Raw genomic sequence first — 16821 nt, forward strand, 5'->3', positions numbered from 1 at the left:
TTTATCGCGCCTTTCACGACCTCAGGACATCCCAAAATGTTTTACAGCCAATGAAGTATAGTCACTGTTGTAATGCAGGAAACACAGCAGCCAATTTGCACAGCAAGCTCCCACGAACAGCAGTGTGATAATGGCCAGGTAATTTATCTTTTAGTTGTTTATTGAGGGTTAAATATTGGTCAGGACACCGGGGATAACTCGCCTGCTTTTTTTCTCTCAATACTGCACTGGGTGTGTCAGCATAGGTTATATCCCTGGAGTGTGGCTTGAACCTATGAACTTTTGACTCAGATAAGAGGTGTACCAAGAGGATTAAAAACGACTTCGCTTGAGCAGGAGCCGAGCAGAAAGTACACTTACACATCATCTTTTATTAACATTTTAACAAAAACATCCATAAATAACCACAAACATATCCTGCTCGTTCTCTTTTTTTTTACAAATGTGTGAACTTTGACCCATGGCCTGACATGCTTCAGAGATTTCAGTCCTATGATTGGTTCCTTTTTGACCCTTTTCATAATAACGAGCAAGGCTTGTCTGACCGCGCGCTCGATTCAGTCTCAGTGACTCCATTCTGTTGGTGGTGGTCCTCCATGTCACTTCCTCCATGTCACTTCTTTTGTGAAACCGTCATTTTCCGAAGGCCCTTTATTCTAATTAGCAGCTCATTAATAAAATCCTAGATCGGGGTGGGGTCAACAAAGAAAACAGGTTTTATTCTCAGATCTTTTCCTACTCAATGGGGGGAAAAGGGGCTATGGGAACTTGGAATATTTTACATTGCAGAGAAGCAAGAGAGAATACTGAAGTATTCAAGATTATAAAGGATATGGATAAATTGACCTTAATTCTCTGCTCTCTGTAAATTTGAATTCCTCTAAAACTCTTCTGTCCATATCCTCAATCGCACCATGTCATGTTTACCTATCACCCTGTGGTCGCTGACTTACATTGGCTCCTTGCTAAGCAACACCTCGATTTCAAAATTCTGACTCTTGCTTTCCAAACCCTCCATGGCCTCGCCTCTTCCCATTTTCTGTAACCTCCTCCAGCCCTATAAACCACTGCGATCTCTGTGCTCCTCCAGTTCTGGCCTCTTGACCGTCCCCCACTTCCTTCACTCCACCATTGGCAGTTGAACCTTCAACTGTCTTGGCCCTAAACTCTGGAATTCCCTCCCTAAACCTCTTCACCTCTCTCTCCTCATTTATGACCCTCTTTAAAACTCATCTCATTGACCGAGTTTTTTTGTCACCTCTCCTAGCATCTCTTTCTTTGGCTCAGTGTCGACCTTTGTCTGATAATGTTCCTGTGAAGTACCTGGGGATGCTGTATAAATGCAAGTTGTGATTTATTATAATCACAAAGTCTACACCTGGAGGCAATTGACCCAAGCTCAGAAAAGGGAAGGTGAACATATAGTCATATATGTCAAAATATGGAATGGACTACCTAGGGCTAAGAAGTGAGAATGGGTATGGTGTTGTCAGATTCAGATTGATATTTGGGAAAGAAAGGCATTGAATGGTAATAAAGATAGTGTATTGTATTCTTTGATACTTTACTTTCAAACATTTCTACAACAGGTTAGTTACTTTATACATTTTGGCCTCACATTGATGCAAAAACATGCAGTGAAGTTCCTGAGTTGACAATGCTTTTTGTTTTAACAAGTGGCTGCAGCTCACCTCCAGGAGACAGTCTTGTGCCATTTTAAATTCATACTGATTTCACTATGGCGGGAGAAACTTCTATTGTTTTACTTTTCGTTGATAGAACTACATCAAATTTACTACACAGAAAAAGGTCATTTAACTCAACATGACCTTCCTCCCATCTTGCTTCATCTCACCCCATCAGCATAACCTTCTATTCCTTTATCCCTCATGTGATTATCAAGCTCCCCCTTAAATGCATCCATGCTATTCACCTCAACTACTCAACATGGTGGCGAGTTCCACATTCTAATCATTATGAGTAAAGACGTTTCTCCTGAATTCCTTATTGGATTTATTTAGTGACTATCTTATACTTATAGCCCCAAGTTTTGCATTTCTCACAAAAGTTGGAATATCTTTACATCTACCTTATCAAGATTTTTCATAATCCTAAGACCTCCATCTCTCAGCCTTCTCTTTTCTAGAGAATAGAGCCCCATCATGTTTAGTCTTGCCTGATAGTTATACCCTCTGAATTCTGGTATTATCCTTGCAAATCTTTTTTACACCTTTCCTAAGTGCCTTTGCATCTTTTTTATAATATGGAAACCAGAACTGTACAAAGTACAACACAACTTTTTCTGATTTTGAATTCTGTTTCTCTAGAAATAGCTTATACAAGCTCTAATCTCCTTGACTACACAGAATGTGAAACCAGCAGTATAATTTCCCACCTTTCTGTCAAAATAATAATGTACCATCTTTATTGGGTGATTCACTTGTTGTAGTCATGCTGAATAAAGCTGACTTTGATTGAGAGACTGCAACATGACAAGGGTTGAATGGGATCACATTGTTGAGAGGAGAATGTTGTCCCTACCCAGCCAGCACCATGATCAGTCACTCAATCAATATCAACCAATCAACAAGAAACAAGTCAATGATCTCTTTAACTTTGCCCCAACAATAGGCTTTAATAAAAGAAATAAAAACTTGGATTGAAATTGCACCTTTCACAACCTTAGGATATCCCAAAGTGCTTCACAGCCAATTAAGTACTTATGTAGTGCAGTCACTGTTGTAATGTAGGAAATCCAGCAGCCAATTTGTGCACAGCAAGCTCCCACCAACAGCAAAGAGATAAATGACCAGATAATCTGTTTTTGGTTGAGGGATAAGTATTGCCCCGGACTCACTAGGTCTTCACATAGTGCCATTGAATCTTTTATTATGCCCACCACATAGGCAGAGAAGACTTTGGCTTAACATCCCACCTGAAAGATGGCACCCCCGACAGTGCAGCACTCCCTCAGTACTGCATTGGAAGTGTCAGCATAGATTATTTACTCAAGTCTCGGGAGTGAGGCTCAAACACACAACCTTCTGACTCAGAGATGCCACCTCAGAACCTTCACTTCATTGCATGCGATTTCTAATCTGTGCCAAATTAGGGACAGTTTGTATTGAAGGACCCATGCCCACTAGGACTTCTTAAAAATTCATTCTCAAGATGTGGGTGTCAGCAGTAAGGCTGGCATTTATTGCCCAGCCCACTGAACCACCCAGTCCATTAAACAGCCCTGTGATGGAATAGAGGTATAATAGGCTTAATTATGTATAATTTAGATATAGTTAATATATTATCCCTTTTAGAATTAAAGATTAAATGAATGGGCAGTTTTCAAGACTTATTGACAGTCCCCTTTAAGAAGGTAGGGTTAGAAATTTCAAGGTCCCTGTTACAATAGAATATGAACCAGAAACACCTTTTAAGTTGGGAAATCCATTTCAGTGGCTCTGTGCCAGGGGATTGGAGGATAAACCATTGAAATATTCTGTGTGACATCAGTAAGAGGTAGCCATAAATTTAATTAATTGATGGTGTTGGTAAATGTAGGCAGATTGACCCACAAAGAGGGTCCAACCTACTATATACCATAATTATAGATAATAAAATAATAAATTAGAAAAGTACTTACCTCTTACTGATGTCATACAGGGATATTTCAATGTGTGTTTATTCTCCATTTCCCTGGCAACAGAGACACTGAAATGGATTTCCCAACTTAAAAACTGTTTCTGGTTCATATTCTATTGTAACAGGGACCTTGAAAGACCTTGAAATTTCTAACTCTACCTTCTTAAAGGTGTTACATTTCTCTGTGTGTTATTTATGCTTTCAAGATCCGTTTATGGGAGTATCATTAACTAACATCTCCACTTAATGTTTTGCTGGAATTCCCCTGCTCTTGAAGTTGTGAGCATTTATCTGGTCAAAAAGGGTAAAAGGTCAGAGGATACCTCAGAAACAGTATAAACATGAAAGTTTCAGAAGCAAATATTAGAAATGTTGAATTCCTCAAACAATACTTCTCACTCTATGGGTTACTCGGGGAATTTAAGGTAAAAGTTTACTTTAAATTTTGATGGATATTCTAAGATATTTTGCTGTAACATTAGCATGGTTAAACTTTTGGATTCTATGTTAGAAATAAGATGATGCGTTACATCTCTTAGTAATCTTTGATATTATGATATACTTATCCACTTAACAGTGTATTGCATGTTAAATTTTTTAATAAATATATAAAAATTAATAAATCATCTCATGTAGTATTCTGTATACAACTACAAGAACCCCTTCTCTATGTCTCTTTAAGTGGAGAGATACGTATTGAAGAGAGTGTCCCAGACCCTTATAATATCTGGGACATTTATGACATAGCCATAATTATTAAAAGTAGACTATCTGAAAGGTGGTGATCTTCTCTGTTAGTATTCTTTCTTTGAGGGGAAGCTAGTTAAATTCATTGGACCCACATAAGTATCTATAAGAATTTGTCTGGTTTGAACTTAAAGGAGATTCATAGGGATGTACTCCTGATTTGGTTTAGTTCCTGTAAGGGGTTAAGGTCATAAATCACTTCAACTCAGTCCATTAAACCACCCAGGCCAGTGAATCACCCAGTCCATTAAACTACCCAGCCCATTAAACCACCCAGGCCAGTGAATCACCCAGCTAACCCTCCATTCTGCTCTTCCTGCAAGTAAAGTCGTAATGAGAGAGAGAGGTCACTGAGTAGAAGATTTCACTTACATCTGTGGGTTTACAACATTCGTGAAGCATCTCCTGTGAGGAAAAAACAGAACTGTCAGTTTAAAGCAGAGGCATCAGAAAAGATATTGCTACGACCAGGTGAGAAAGGGGTCTAGGGGTTCCCACTCAGCCTTTGCCTGGTTTGACTGTAACAGGGTTTAATTTTTAAAACACTGTATTTTTAGCTCCCCCTCAGTGAATCCTTGTTCACGGCTCTCCAATTGTAAAGCAAAGAAATTAACCGAACAGATTTTCTTAGATTTAAACAAGAAAGGTGTAAGTTTATTAACTTTAAAACTCTAATTCAGTTAAAACTACTACAAGTACACGACGTGATCATGCTAGCATGCATACACGCAAGAAACATATATGTAGATAGAGACAGAAAAGTAGAAAGAATAAAGGGGAAAGGTTTGAAGCAATAGCTGGGGTTTATTTACTGCCCTTTGAGTTCAATGTAGAGTCTTTGTTTGCCGGTAGCTCTTGCTGTTTCAATAGGGCCCAGTGCACGCTTTCAAACTTGTTTCGATATAGGAGGCTTCTCTCTTGAGGTTTAAGTGACTTCAGTGGATCTGGAAATTCGTGAGAGAGAGAGCCAGGCAGGAGAATGGCTTTTTCTTCAAGCTCAGTTGCAGTCTGACCGAAACTGTTCTCTGAGCAGTTCAAAACCAAACCTGGGCCAGCAGGTTAGTCATGTGACTAGTTGTTTTTTTAACAAACTCCCCTGCATTTTGTGCATTTCTTTCATCTTAGTAGACACCCACAGTTAGTGGGGGTGGGGGTGGGGGTGGGGGGGGGGGGGGTGGAGGAATGGAATGCTAGCTTGTTCCACATTCAATGTCTGGTGATAAAAATCCATTTGGGTTAATTGGATCAGGGAGCTGTTCTATTGTCTCTCCAAGCAACTGTCTCTTCGTATGTAAATTTTTCCAGCCACTGCTGAACTCTTTAAACAATTCATCTCTTCAGTCCAGTAACAGTTTAAAATTAATATTTCATATGATGAAATTAATATGTCTCATTCTTGGCAGGTGGGGTCTTCATGACAATATGTAAAAAATATCAGGCCACGTTCTGTGTGACTTTCCCTCGGAGCCTAAGTGGGTGCTAATAACCCTTGAAACATCAAAATAAGAGGCCGATCCCCCTTGTGCAGGACACCATCAAGGTTGAATAGAGTAAAAAGGAAGACAAGATAAATCAGGATATGGTGAAGTGTAACGTGCTCTTTAGTTTGTATGATTAGGCAAAGATTATGTATGAAGCAAATTAAGTGAGTCGGGTCATAACTGCAGTATTCTATGTTCAGCTTATTGAGAAATAAAGCAGCATATCGATGTGTTACTCGCTTGGTCAGCAATCAGAGAAATATAAGAGGACAGAAAGATAGGGTTTGCATCAGCGGAACGTACCATTGTTGCAACCCCTCACTCCTGATTACACAATAGTGCAGTCAAATACAGGGCAGTGCAATCCAACAATGAATAGACCCCTTACTGGAGCAAGTAAAGCCACTGAACCCAAGAAGGGACCTAAGGCAGATTGAAATTTGGAACAGGGCCTAGTGGTAAGACTCTATTTTTAATGGGGTCATAGTGGGGAATCTCCCTTTAATGGAGACATCATGGGGAGACTCACTTTAATGGGGTCATAGTTAGGAGACTCTTCAATGTGATTATAGTGGGGAGACCATCTCTTTAAACTGTTAGACTGACTGAAACAAATGAAATGACAGAATTGGATCAAAATAGAATTGAAGCTGGATTGTTATTGACTGCAAAGTGGATTTCCAACAGCAAGCAGTTACCTGGAGTTTGGAACGTTGGTCTTCATCTGAGATTTCTAGCAGTTCATCAATGTCGATCTCCAGTTCTGGGATTTCTTCCTCCTTTAGGAATAAGCAAAGTACTTAAGGAAAGCAGATCTGGGAACAGGCAACGGGAGACAATGGGAGGAGTGCAGTCCAGTAAGACAAGCACTGAATTCCAATAGGTTACTGATGCTCAGCACTGGCATTTATGCGAGTGGAAATGCATTCGATTCCCTTCCACAACCAGAGGTAGCCACATAATTTTGGGGCCCCCAGTATGTTAGCCATTGCGTGGCCTTTGCTCAGCCTGGACTCATCCACTGTGCCAGCTGGGTTGGCATTAGTGCTGTATGGAGGCACAATTGGTCCACCGTTACTGCACACATCCTGGGTTAGCTCAGCCTGGGAGAAGATTTTCTCTGTGCACTGTGTGTAAAAAAAAAATTATTAATGGACTGATTTATGATTACACAGCACACAGGGAAAAAGTTTCCCTATTGTGAGAGCACAAATCCTGCGTTTAAAAAGCTGTTCATGTCCTTGGGACCACAGCAATGTGCTTTCTTCCCACTCTCCACCACAGTAACACACACAGATACAAACACCAATTTCCAACAATCCTTTGGCCTTGGTTCAGGCCCCTGACTAATTTCGAGGCCAACATCTCCAACACTAACAACCAACAATTCACAATTTGTAAAGACTCTGTGTGTAAGCAGCTCCAAGACAGTGACCCTTGACCCCAAAAACGTTGTGCTGTCACGTACGTCAACTACCTAGCATGTAGCCCATAGAGATAATGGTACACAGAGTGTGCTTTCTTGGCACTAAGCTTTATTTTTTTTAAATCAGGAATGGTAACTTATCTCATAATTAATTTTCATCCTGTATCTGAATTCTTCACTGAAGCCAGCAGACCCCTAATGGACCATAGCTTTTTAAACTGGTGATTCCGATTTTGTTATATGTTTTGTGCTTATAATGTAACCTTTTTAGCCCAGACATCATTCTGGTGAATCTGTGCTGTATCCCCGCCAAAGTCAATATATCCTTACTGAAGTTTGGTGCCCAGAACTAAGCACTATGCTCAAGATATGGTCTAACCAGAGCTCTGTGCAGCTGAGGCAGAACTGCCTCCCCTTTGTATTCCAGCTCCCTTGAGATCAATGTCAACATTCTTCTTGAATACCCGCTCACCAATTTGAAAGAAAAGTTACTTTTAAATGTGAGATTTTAAAACAAAGTGGATTCGCATATTTAAAAAAGGCTGTAGGTATTTTACAGAACACGTATTAATGCCAGTCTTGGATACAGTTGCCCAGGATGATCAGAAACAATATCCCCAGAGGGATCAATATTATGCAGTTGAGGGACGGAAGGCCACTTTCAGTTGAACTTTACATGAAGCTACTTTCTAAATGGAGGGGGGGGGGGGGGGCGCTTGGAGGCACATGGGGGGTGCAGAAGAGGATGGTATCAGGTTCGATTAGCAGCTGACAGGGCGGAAAGGTCATTAACCAATTGGGCACAACGAGCAGTCCAGACATTTATTGGCTCCTAAATTGTTCCTTGATTATTTTGCTCAAATTCATTTTGAATGCAAAATCTGCCATGAGCAAGCACAGGCAGCTTTCTAAATGTGAAAAAAAAAAATTTGCTTTTAAAAATATTCCTTGATCTAATTAAGAGCGAGTAAATTGGGGCAGTTTAATTACTACAACAGTAAATGTCAATCCTCCAGCTGTGTGCAACCCGATTGTTAATTACTGAACTGACTTTAAAAAAAAATACAAAACCATTTTCCACTTAGATGGGCGTCCAGATGTCAGTTCCTTAGCAAATTATGCAAAATCTTTCCAAATGTTCCAATTAGTGTCCTTGCGCCTAAAAGTTCCATCGAGCGCAATTCGGAGCAACTCCCTTGGGTGAGTAACCGGTTTTGTGGGCAGAGCCTGCTTCTAGCTGAATGTTTTACAAACTATGGCAGAAACTCAAAGTTGCACTGAATGCAATTTGCACCTGGAATTCCACAATCTTTTGCGTTGGTTACACTGATAACGGGACGAATTGCACCAAAAAAGAAATAACGCAATCGAGCGGAAACCACAAGCAATTGTTTTGGTCAAGTAAAAGAGTCACTGATACAGGATGTGTGGCATATTCTTTCTTTTGTATTATTCAGCGACAAATAGCATTGATCGAATTAAGTGGATTCAGTCGTTGCTCTGGCATCCGACGTGCGAATAATGCTGTTTAATGATTCATCTCCCTAAGTGCCTTTCTTCAGAGAGATTGAAGCAATAAACACGTGAGAGATAGATTGATCTCAGTCTTGACCACAAGAGGGTGCTTTGTCGCAATGGGCTGAATAAACACAGGGCAGCATGAATCGATCCCAATGGAAGACTGACACCACTGCACCCAGAAAGTAGCTATATCAACTTGCTGTGGTGTTCTGAGCATCGATGCAGGGCTCCGTCAGTTTGTCTGCCTGGAATCCACTGTGATGGAACAGCTTTGAGTGTCATAAATCACCTCCAGTGGATATCAATTCTCAGTCAACATTGGGGCACCATTTCCACTGAAGCCGAACTAGATTCCAACTTTTCCATTTGCAAAATGGGTGGCTGGATTAGGACATTCAGACAGGAGGCTTTACCATACAGCCTCTCCTTCACCATACAGCCTCTCCTTCATCAGGCTCAGTGGTAGGATTCTCGACTGCGAGTTAGAAAATTGTGGTTTGAAGTCCTACTCCAAAGGCTTGAGCGCATAATTCAGTCTGACGCTGCAGGACAGCACTGAAGGAGTGCTGCATTGTCGGAGATGCTGTCCTTCAGAGCAGATGCTAAACCAAAGACCCGTATATTGTCGAAGGTGGATGTTAAAAGATCCACTGTTGTGAAGAACACAGGAGTTCTCCCCAGTGGCCTGGCCAACATTTATCCCTTAAACCAATATGACTAAAGAACAGATGACCTGAGGAAGTTCTAAAGTGCTTTACAGCCAATTAACTACTTTGGAAGTATTCACACTGTTGTAACAGAGGAAATGAGGAAATTAATGTGATAAAGACTAGATCATCTGTTTTTGGTCATGTTGGTCAAGAGATAATGTTGGCCAGAACACAAGGGAGAGCTCCTATGCTCTTCTTCAAATTGCATCCTGGGATCTTTTACTTCCACCTGAAAAGGCAGACGTGGCCTGAGTTTAACGCCTCATCTGAAAGATGGCACCCTCAAAAATGCAGCTCTCCCTCAGCACTGCACAGGAGCGTCAGCTCGGATTTTGTGCTCAGGTCTCTGGAGTGGGACTTAAACCCATGAACTTCTAACTAGGAAGCGAGTGTTACCCACTGAGCCATGGCTGACACTGCTAATACAGAATAAGCTGCAAGTATAGGGTTGCCAACCCTTCAGGGTTGTCCTGGATTCTCCAGGAATTGAAGCTTAATCTCCAGAACACTGGAGCGAGCAATCCTGGAGAAAAATCATAGGGCAATAAATAGGTTGTGATCTTTCTTGAATACTTTCCTTTATTAATTAGGAAAACATTGGAGATGGAACAAAGGCTATTTGCTTGACAGTCAAGAGTCATGCAATCAGGAACAGTGAGCATGTTTGTTTCCCAACTGGCCACAGGAAGGTGGGGCACCACGAGAATGGACATGTCGGGCGGCCAATGGCAGAGTTTAGTTGGCGGTGAGATGACAAAACCTCCAGGACTATGACCACTCAGCGTTGGCATTCCTACACAAGAGGGAAAGAATAAAAGAGACCAAGAAAATAAGAGAGTCACCGGCTGGAGCCAGCATGAAAATCTGGCCAGACCACAACCTGCTTTTAACTGATCATCAACATGGCTCCCTTGGTATAATCAATGAACCAGACCATTGGTGTGAATTAATGTGGTCAGAGGAGTGGAGGCAAAGAAGCACGTCCACTTCATTTAGATCGTTATTGGAAGATTATAAACCTTCTTGTATATTAAAGGTCGCTTAGAGAGACAGTTATGGATATATCCATGAAGATCACATAGCAGTACAGGACTCATTGCAAATAGGAAGTAAACAGTTAACACTCTCAAGCCACACAAGAGACTGAGCAGACCGCCAAAGTCATTTGGCAGAAAGCCTCATCACCAGAACTTTCAAACAAGCACCAAGACGTAGCTTGGTTGGTGGTGAGAAGGGCCCTCCCCGTCAGATTCTTCTTGCATGCTCGGAATCTCACCACCTCCACACGCTGCCCTCAAGGTGGCTGTGGTAGGGAAGAGACTGCTGCCCACCTCCTTCTGGAATGTGCTTTTGCAAAGCAAGTGTGGAAAGAGATGCAGTGGTTTTTGTCGCGGTTCATCCCGAGCAGCTCTGTAACACAGGAGTCTGTGCTCTATGGTCAGTTCCCAGGGATGTATACCGAGATAAACATCAACTGCTGCTGGAGGACTATCAACCCAGTGAAAGACGCTCTTTGGTCTGCCCGAAGCTTGCTGGTCTTCCAGTGCAAAGAGTTGTCCACGATCGAGTGTTGCAGACTGGCACATTCCAAGGTCCAGGATGACGTGCTGAGGGACGCACTAAAGCTTGGGGCAGCCACCGCAAAGGCTCAATGGGGAAAGACCACTGTGTAAGGTCCTCCCGCTATAGTGAACCGAGGGGCTGGAACCTGTATAAAACCCCTTGGGTTGAATACACCAAAATATGGTTTTGCTGTATAATGCAAATGTACATTGCATGTAAAATGGAATGGAAGGGTTGTGAGACAACTCATGTTCTGTATTGAAGAAAACTGATTTTCTTTTCACTTTCTGGAATGTCAATTTGGAACTGTTTTGTAATGTATTTTTTACAGATTTTTATGAATAAAGTATATTTTTGGAAAAAAAATAAATGCTGGCCTTGCCACCTTCAGAACAGGAGGGGGAAAAAACCAAGACTTCCTTTATTAATGCTCTACTTGTTGAGCTGATGTTACAAGGCCCAGAATGTTCTAGGTCGTGTCAGCCACTGCTGGCATCATCTGATGGGAAAAACTGAAAGTCACTGTGTTTGTCCAAAAGAAAATCCATTTCACACAGAGTCCTTTCATTTACATTGCAAAGGAAAACACCATCATCAGAAGGAAGCTTTGTTCAACAACTTAACCCTTTGAGGTTTAGTAGCAGGATTGAGTGTAAACAATAGATCCAAATCAGAACTGCTATGCTGTGTTGCAAATGCCAGCTGTGGCTCAGTGGTAAAGTTTTCACCTTTGAGTTACAACATTATGGGTTCAAATCCCACTCCAGAGCACATAATTCGGAGTGAAGTGACCAGTACTACACTGAGGTGTCACCTTTCAGATGAGATGTTAAACCAAGGCCTTGTCTGTCCTCTCAGCTAGATGTAAAAGATTCAATGGCATTAATTTGAGGAAGAGAACACGAGTTCTCCCCAGTATACTGGCTAAGATTTGTCCCTTAATGTATATCACTGAAATAGATTATCTGATCATTATCATATTGCTGTTTGAGGGACCTTACTGAGTGAAACTTTTCTGACACATTTCCTACATTACAACAGTGACTTCACATCAAAAAGGACTTCTTTGACTGTAAACCACTTGGTTGTGAGAGTCGCAGTATAAATACAAGGCTTGCTTTTTTAATGGGGAAAATCAAGGTCTGGAAATGCTCATCAACCACGGCCAAAAGCAATCAGGAGCTCGGAAAGGCTCGGCTCCTGAATGTCGGAATGTGTGGGAGTAGCAATGGAGCTTTGGGAGATACTCCCAACCTCTAAGGTAGGCCAAGTTGCATTATGGTGAATCGCACTGATCGTCACATGGAGGAGCAGCACTGAGCAACATGATGACCGGCAATGGATAAAGCAAAGTGCTTGGGAGCAAAGGTCAATGCAATGTGATTTGTGTTCTTCATCTACGTGTAGCAAAGGAGCTGCGAAGTACTTTTTGGGATCAGGGGGAAAAGCGGAGAACAGTGTGAAGAGAAGTGCCATATTTAAAGGTGCTATATAAATGAAAGTTGTTATTGTTTTAGTATTCGTAGAATCCTACAGCACAGGCAGAGGCTGTTCAGCCCATCATGCCCTTGCCGGCTCTTTGAAAGAACTATCCAATTAATTTCACTGCCCCCAGTCTTTCTCTATAGCCCTACAAATTTTTCCTTTTCAACTATTTATCCAATTCTCTTCAAAATTTATTACTGCATCTGCTTACTCTACCCTTTTAGGCAGTGCACAAGAACACAAGAAATAGGAGCAGAAGTAGACCATATGGCCCATCGAGCCTGCTCCGCCATTCAACACGATCATGGCTGATCTTAGGCTTCAATTCCACTTTCCTGCCCACTGCCCATATCCCTTGATTCCCTGCGAGACCAAAAATCTATCTGTCTCAGTCTTAAATGTATTCAATGATGGAGCATCCACAACCCTCTGGGGTAGAGAATTCCAAAGATTCACAACCCTTTGAGTGAAGTAATTTCTCCTCATCTCAGTTCTGAATGATTGGCCCCTTATCCTGACACTGTGTCCCTGTGTTCTAGATTCCTTGACCAGTGGGAACAATCTCTCAGCTTCTACCCTATCAAGCCCTTTCAGAATCTGGTATATCTCAATTAGATCGCCTCTCATTCTTCTAAGCTCCAGAGAATATAGACCCAATTTACTCAGCCTCTCATCATAGGACAACCCCCTCATCCCAGGGACCAATCTAATAAATCTTTGCTGCACTGCCTCCAGTGCAAGTATATCCTTTCTTAAATGTGGAGACCTAAACTGCACACAGTATTCCACGTGCGCTCTCACCAAATCCCTGTACAATTTTAGTAAGACTTCTTTATTCCTGTACTCCAATCATAGAGTCACAGAGTCATAGAGTTATACAGCACAGAAACAGGCCCTTTGGCCCATCGTGTCTGTGCCAGCCATCAAGCACCTGCCTATTCTAATCCCATTTTCCAGCACTTGGCCCATTGCCTTGTATGCTATGGCATTTCAAGTGCTCTTTAAATACTTCTTAAATATTGTGAGGGTTCCTGCCTCTACCACCTCTTTTCTATTTTCTGCTATTTTCTTCTGCTTTTCTATTTTTATGACCAAAGTGAACAACTTCACACTTCCCTACATTATACTCCATTTGTCATCTTGTTGCCCACTCACTTAACCTGTCTATATCCCTTTGCAGTCTCTCTATGTCTTACCCGCATCTTACCTTTCCACTGAGCTTTGTATCATCAGCAAACTTAGACACGTTACTCTCTGTCTCTTCATCCAAGTCATTAATATAGAGTGTAAATAGCTGAGGCCCCAGCACTGATCCTTGCAGCACCCTACTATTCACTGCCTGCCAAGTTGAAAATGCCCCATTTATTCCCACTCTCTGCTTCCTGTCTGTTAACCAATCCTCTATCCACACTAATATATTACCCCCAACACCATGAGCCCTTATCTTGCCTATTAATCTTTTATGTGGCACCTTATTGAATGCCTTTTGAAAATCCAGGTAAACTACATCTACTGGTTCCCCTTATCTACCCTACTAGTTACATCCTTTAAAAATTCTAATAAATTTGTCAAACAGGATCCCCCTTTAGTAAAACCATGCTGATTTGTTCTGATCATACTATGCTTTTCCAAATGCAATGTTAAGACTTCTTTAATAATAGTTTCCAGCATCTTCCCAATGACTGATGTTAGGCTAACTGGCCTGTAGTTCCCTGTTTTCTCTCTACTTCCTTTCTTGAAAAGCATTGTACCATTTGCCAACTTCCAATCTGACTGGACAATTCCTGAGTCTAAGGAATTCTGGAAAATCATTACCAGTGCATCCACTATCTCTGCAGCTATCCCTTTTAGAACCCTAGGATGTAGGCCATCTAGCCCCGGGGACTTGTCAGATTTTAGTCCCTCAAGTTTCTCCAATACTTTTTCTTGGCTGGTATCAATATCCTTAATTTCCTCACTCTTTTTATCCCCTAGGTTACTGCCTATTTCTGGTGTAGAACTTGTGTCTTCTACTGTGAAGGCAGACACAAAATATTTGCTCAATGCCTCTAGCGTTTCCTCATTCCCCATGATGATTTCTCCTGTCTCTGCCTCTAAAGGACCAATGTCTACTTTAGCTACTCTCTTCCTTTTTATGTAATTATAAAAGCTCTTACAATCTCATTCCAGAATTTCAACAGCTCGCTGCTTAATTTTTTTCCCTTCATGTTGCCTCTGGTTGTTTTGCCAATTGCAATGTCAATTCTCCTCCCCTCACAGGTATATTCAATCTGTGCCCTCTGGTTACGGGCTCTGCTGCCTATGGAAACAGTTACTCCTATGTGTTCTACCAAAACCCCTCATAATTTCAGGGGATAATTGAGGTTGTCTCACACAGGATGCAGAGGTCTATTTAGAATTAGCTTCTATTTTAAGCCTCGACTTTTTACACAGGGAGGTTACATTTATTTGGCATCATCCTGACCTGAACCGAATTGGATTTCCGGGTGTTTGAACTCACTTCTTCCCCAGTGAAGGCGGTGAACCAGACCAGATACTTTACGAGCCTAATGTACTGACTGGTTTGTATGATCTTATTCTCTCTCCCCTCAGTTTGTGCCACACCTGGTACCCTCTCCCCTCGGTTGTGTTACAGAAAGGGAGTTATAGTGAGGGTTGTGTTACAAGGAGATGATGTTGAGTGGGGATTTAAAGAGAATCAGATAGCTTCCCTGTTCAGAAGCTATAATTGATGTGTGGCAGAGGGTAGCAGCAAAGCTTTACATAGGTACGATTAAGAGAGGGAGTTGCAGGTGATGTAGCAAAGACTTACTGCAGCGGAGACTTTGACAAGCTCAAATTAACACTGACAAATAAATAGTTAATCTTAAATTGCAGATGGGATTAACCTTTGACCTATCCTGTTCTCCAACTATCCTTGACTAACTCAGAACTGCCCCACAATAAAATTTAACAGTACCAAAGGAATGTAACCAAACAAAGGCTTATGGAGGGCAATGATTGACTGAATAGACCTTTGCACCATGTGGAATAACTTCATCCAGGAAGAATTCATGAGCATTGAGAGCCAGCAGTAACTGGAATTCACATGAGAGGAATCCAGGTCTAATAAGTTCCTTGACAAACTGCCTTGTCTTCCTAGCAGGAAGTGGATTCTACATTAAGGTTTTTTGATATTTCAATGGACTTTGATCTTTCCCAGTGAAATAAATGTTTACTATTCTGGCCTCTTGAGCATCCCCAATTTCCTTCGTCCTACCATAGGCGGCCATGTCTTCAGTTGCCTAGGCGCCGCATTATGGTGTTGAGTCCCTAAATCTCTGTGTGTGTGTCTCTCTCTCTGTCTCCTCCTTTAACATGCTCTATAAAACCTACCTCTTTGATCAGCTTTTGATTGCCCTAACACCTCCTTTTGTGGCTTGGTGTCAAATTTTGTTTGGTAATGCTCCTGTGAAGCACCTTGGGATGTTTTATGACATGAAAGGCGCTATATAAATACAAGTTGCTGTTGTTAGAGCTGCAAAGTCCCTGCACTGGAACCTTGCCCCATGTGACTATTCTTCACCTATGACCTCTGATGATGAGCACAGTCAATGGCATCCAGTCTTATCCTCACCCTCTATCCACCTGTGCATACTTTGTGGGAGGAGGTCACCGGAGCTTGGTGAGGACAGGGGGGGGCTGGTGGGGAGACGCTGACATCAGTTGAACTGCTCCAACTGCTGCCCCAGATGAGGACAACAGCTAGCTCACCACAGACTGGGAACTTGTTGACTCAGTAACGTTCCAGTCTGTGCATTTGCCCACTCAACCATAGAGGGCAAATTGACTATTTCTAGTTAACACTCAGGCTTCAGAATTTCTGTCATAGTGGAAAGAATGGGAGGAATTGAGGGAAGGATTGGAAAGAATTCGGGGGAGGGAGGGAATGGGAAGGAATTGGAGGGAGTGGGAGGGAATTAGAAGGAATTGAAGGGAAGTAGGGAATGGGAAGGTATTGGAGAGGGCGGGAATAGGAATTGAGGGGAGGGAATGGGAAGAAATCAGGAGGGAGTGAATGGGAAGAAATGGGGGAAGAGAATGGGAAGGAAGTGAGGGAAAGGAATGAGAAGAAACTGAAAGCAGGGAGGGAATGGGATCTTAGTTCTGGGATTAGTTGGAACGTACTATGAAGTCTCATGGCATCAGGTCAAACATGGGCAAGGTAACCTCCTACTGATTTCCACCTACCACCCTCCCTCAGCTGATG

General features: G+C 42.0%; 1 protein-coding gene across 1 annotated transcript in view; it reads right to left on the reverse strand.

Moving 5' to 3' along the window:
* Nucleotides 1–351: 351 nt before the first annotated feature.
* ppp1r14d (protein phosphatase 1 regulatory inhibitor subunit 14D) overlaps nucleotides 352–16821 on the reverse strand; it is a 30850-nt gene continuing 14380 nt past the window's right edge. The window contains exons 2-4 of the mRNA XM_068039582.1: nucleotides 6566–6646; nucleotides 4759–4791; nucleotides 352–682 (exon numbers count right to left, since the gene is read on the reverse strand). Coding sequence (XP_067895683.1) covers nucleotides 614–682; nucleotides 4759–4791; nucleotides 6566–6646 — 183 coding nt within the window. The 3' untranslated portion in view covers nucleotides 352–613. The remainder of the gene's footprint in view (nucleotides 683–4758; nucleotides 4792–6565; nucleotides 6647–16821) is intronic.

The sequence above is a fragment of the Heterodontus francisci genome, chromosome 9, assembly GCF_036365525.1.
Source record: "Heterodontus francisci isolate sHetFra1 chromosome 9, sHetFra1.hap1, whole genome shotgun sequence".
NCBI classification, from domain to species: domain Eukaryota; kingdom Metazoa; phylum Chordata; class Chondrichthyes; order Heterodontiformes; family Heterodontidae; genus Heterodontus; species Heterodontus francisci.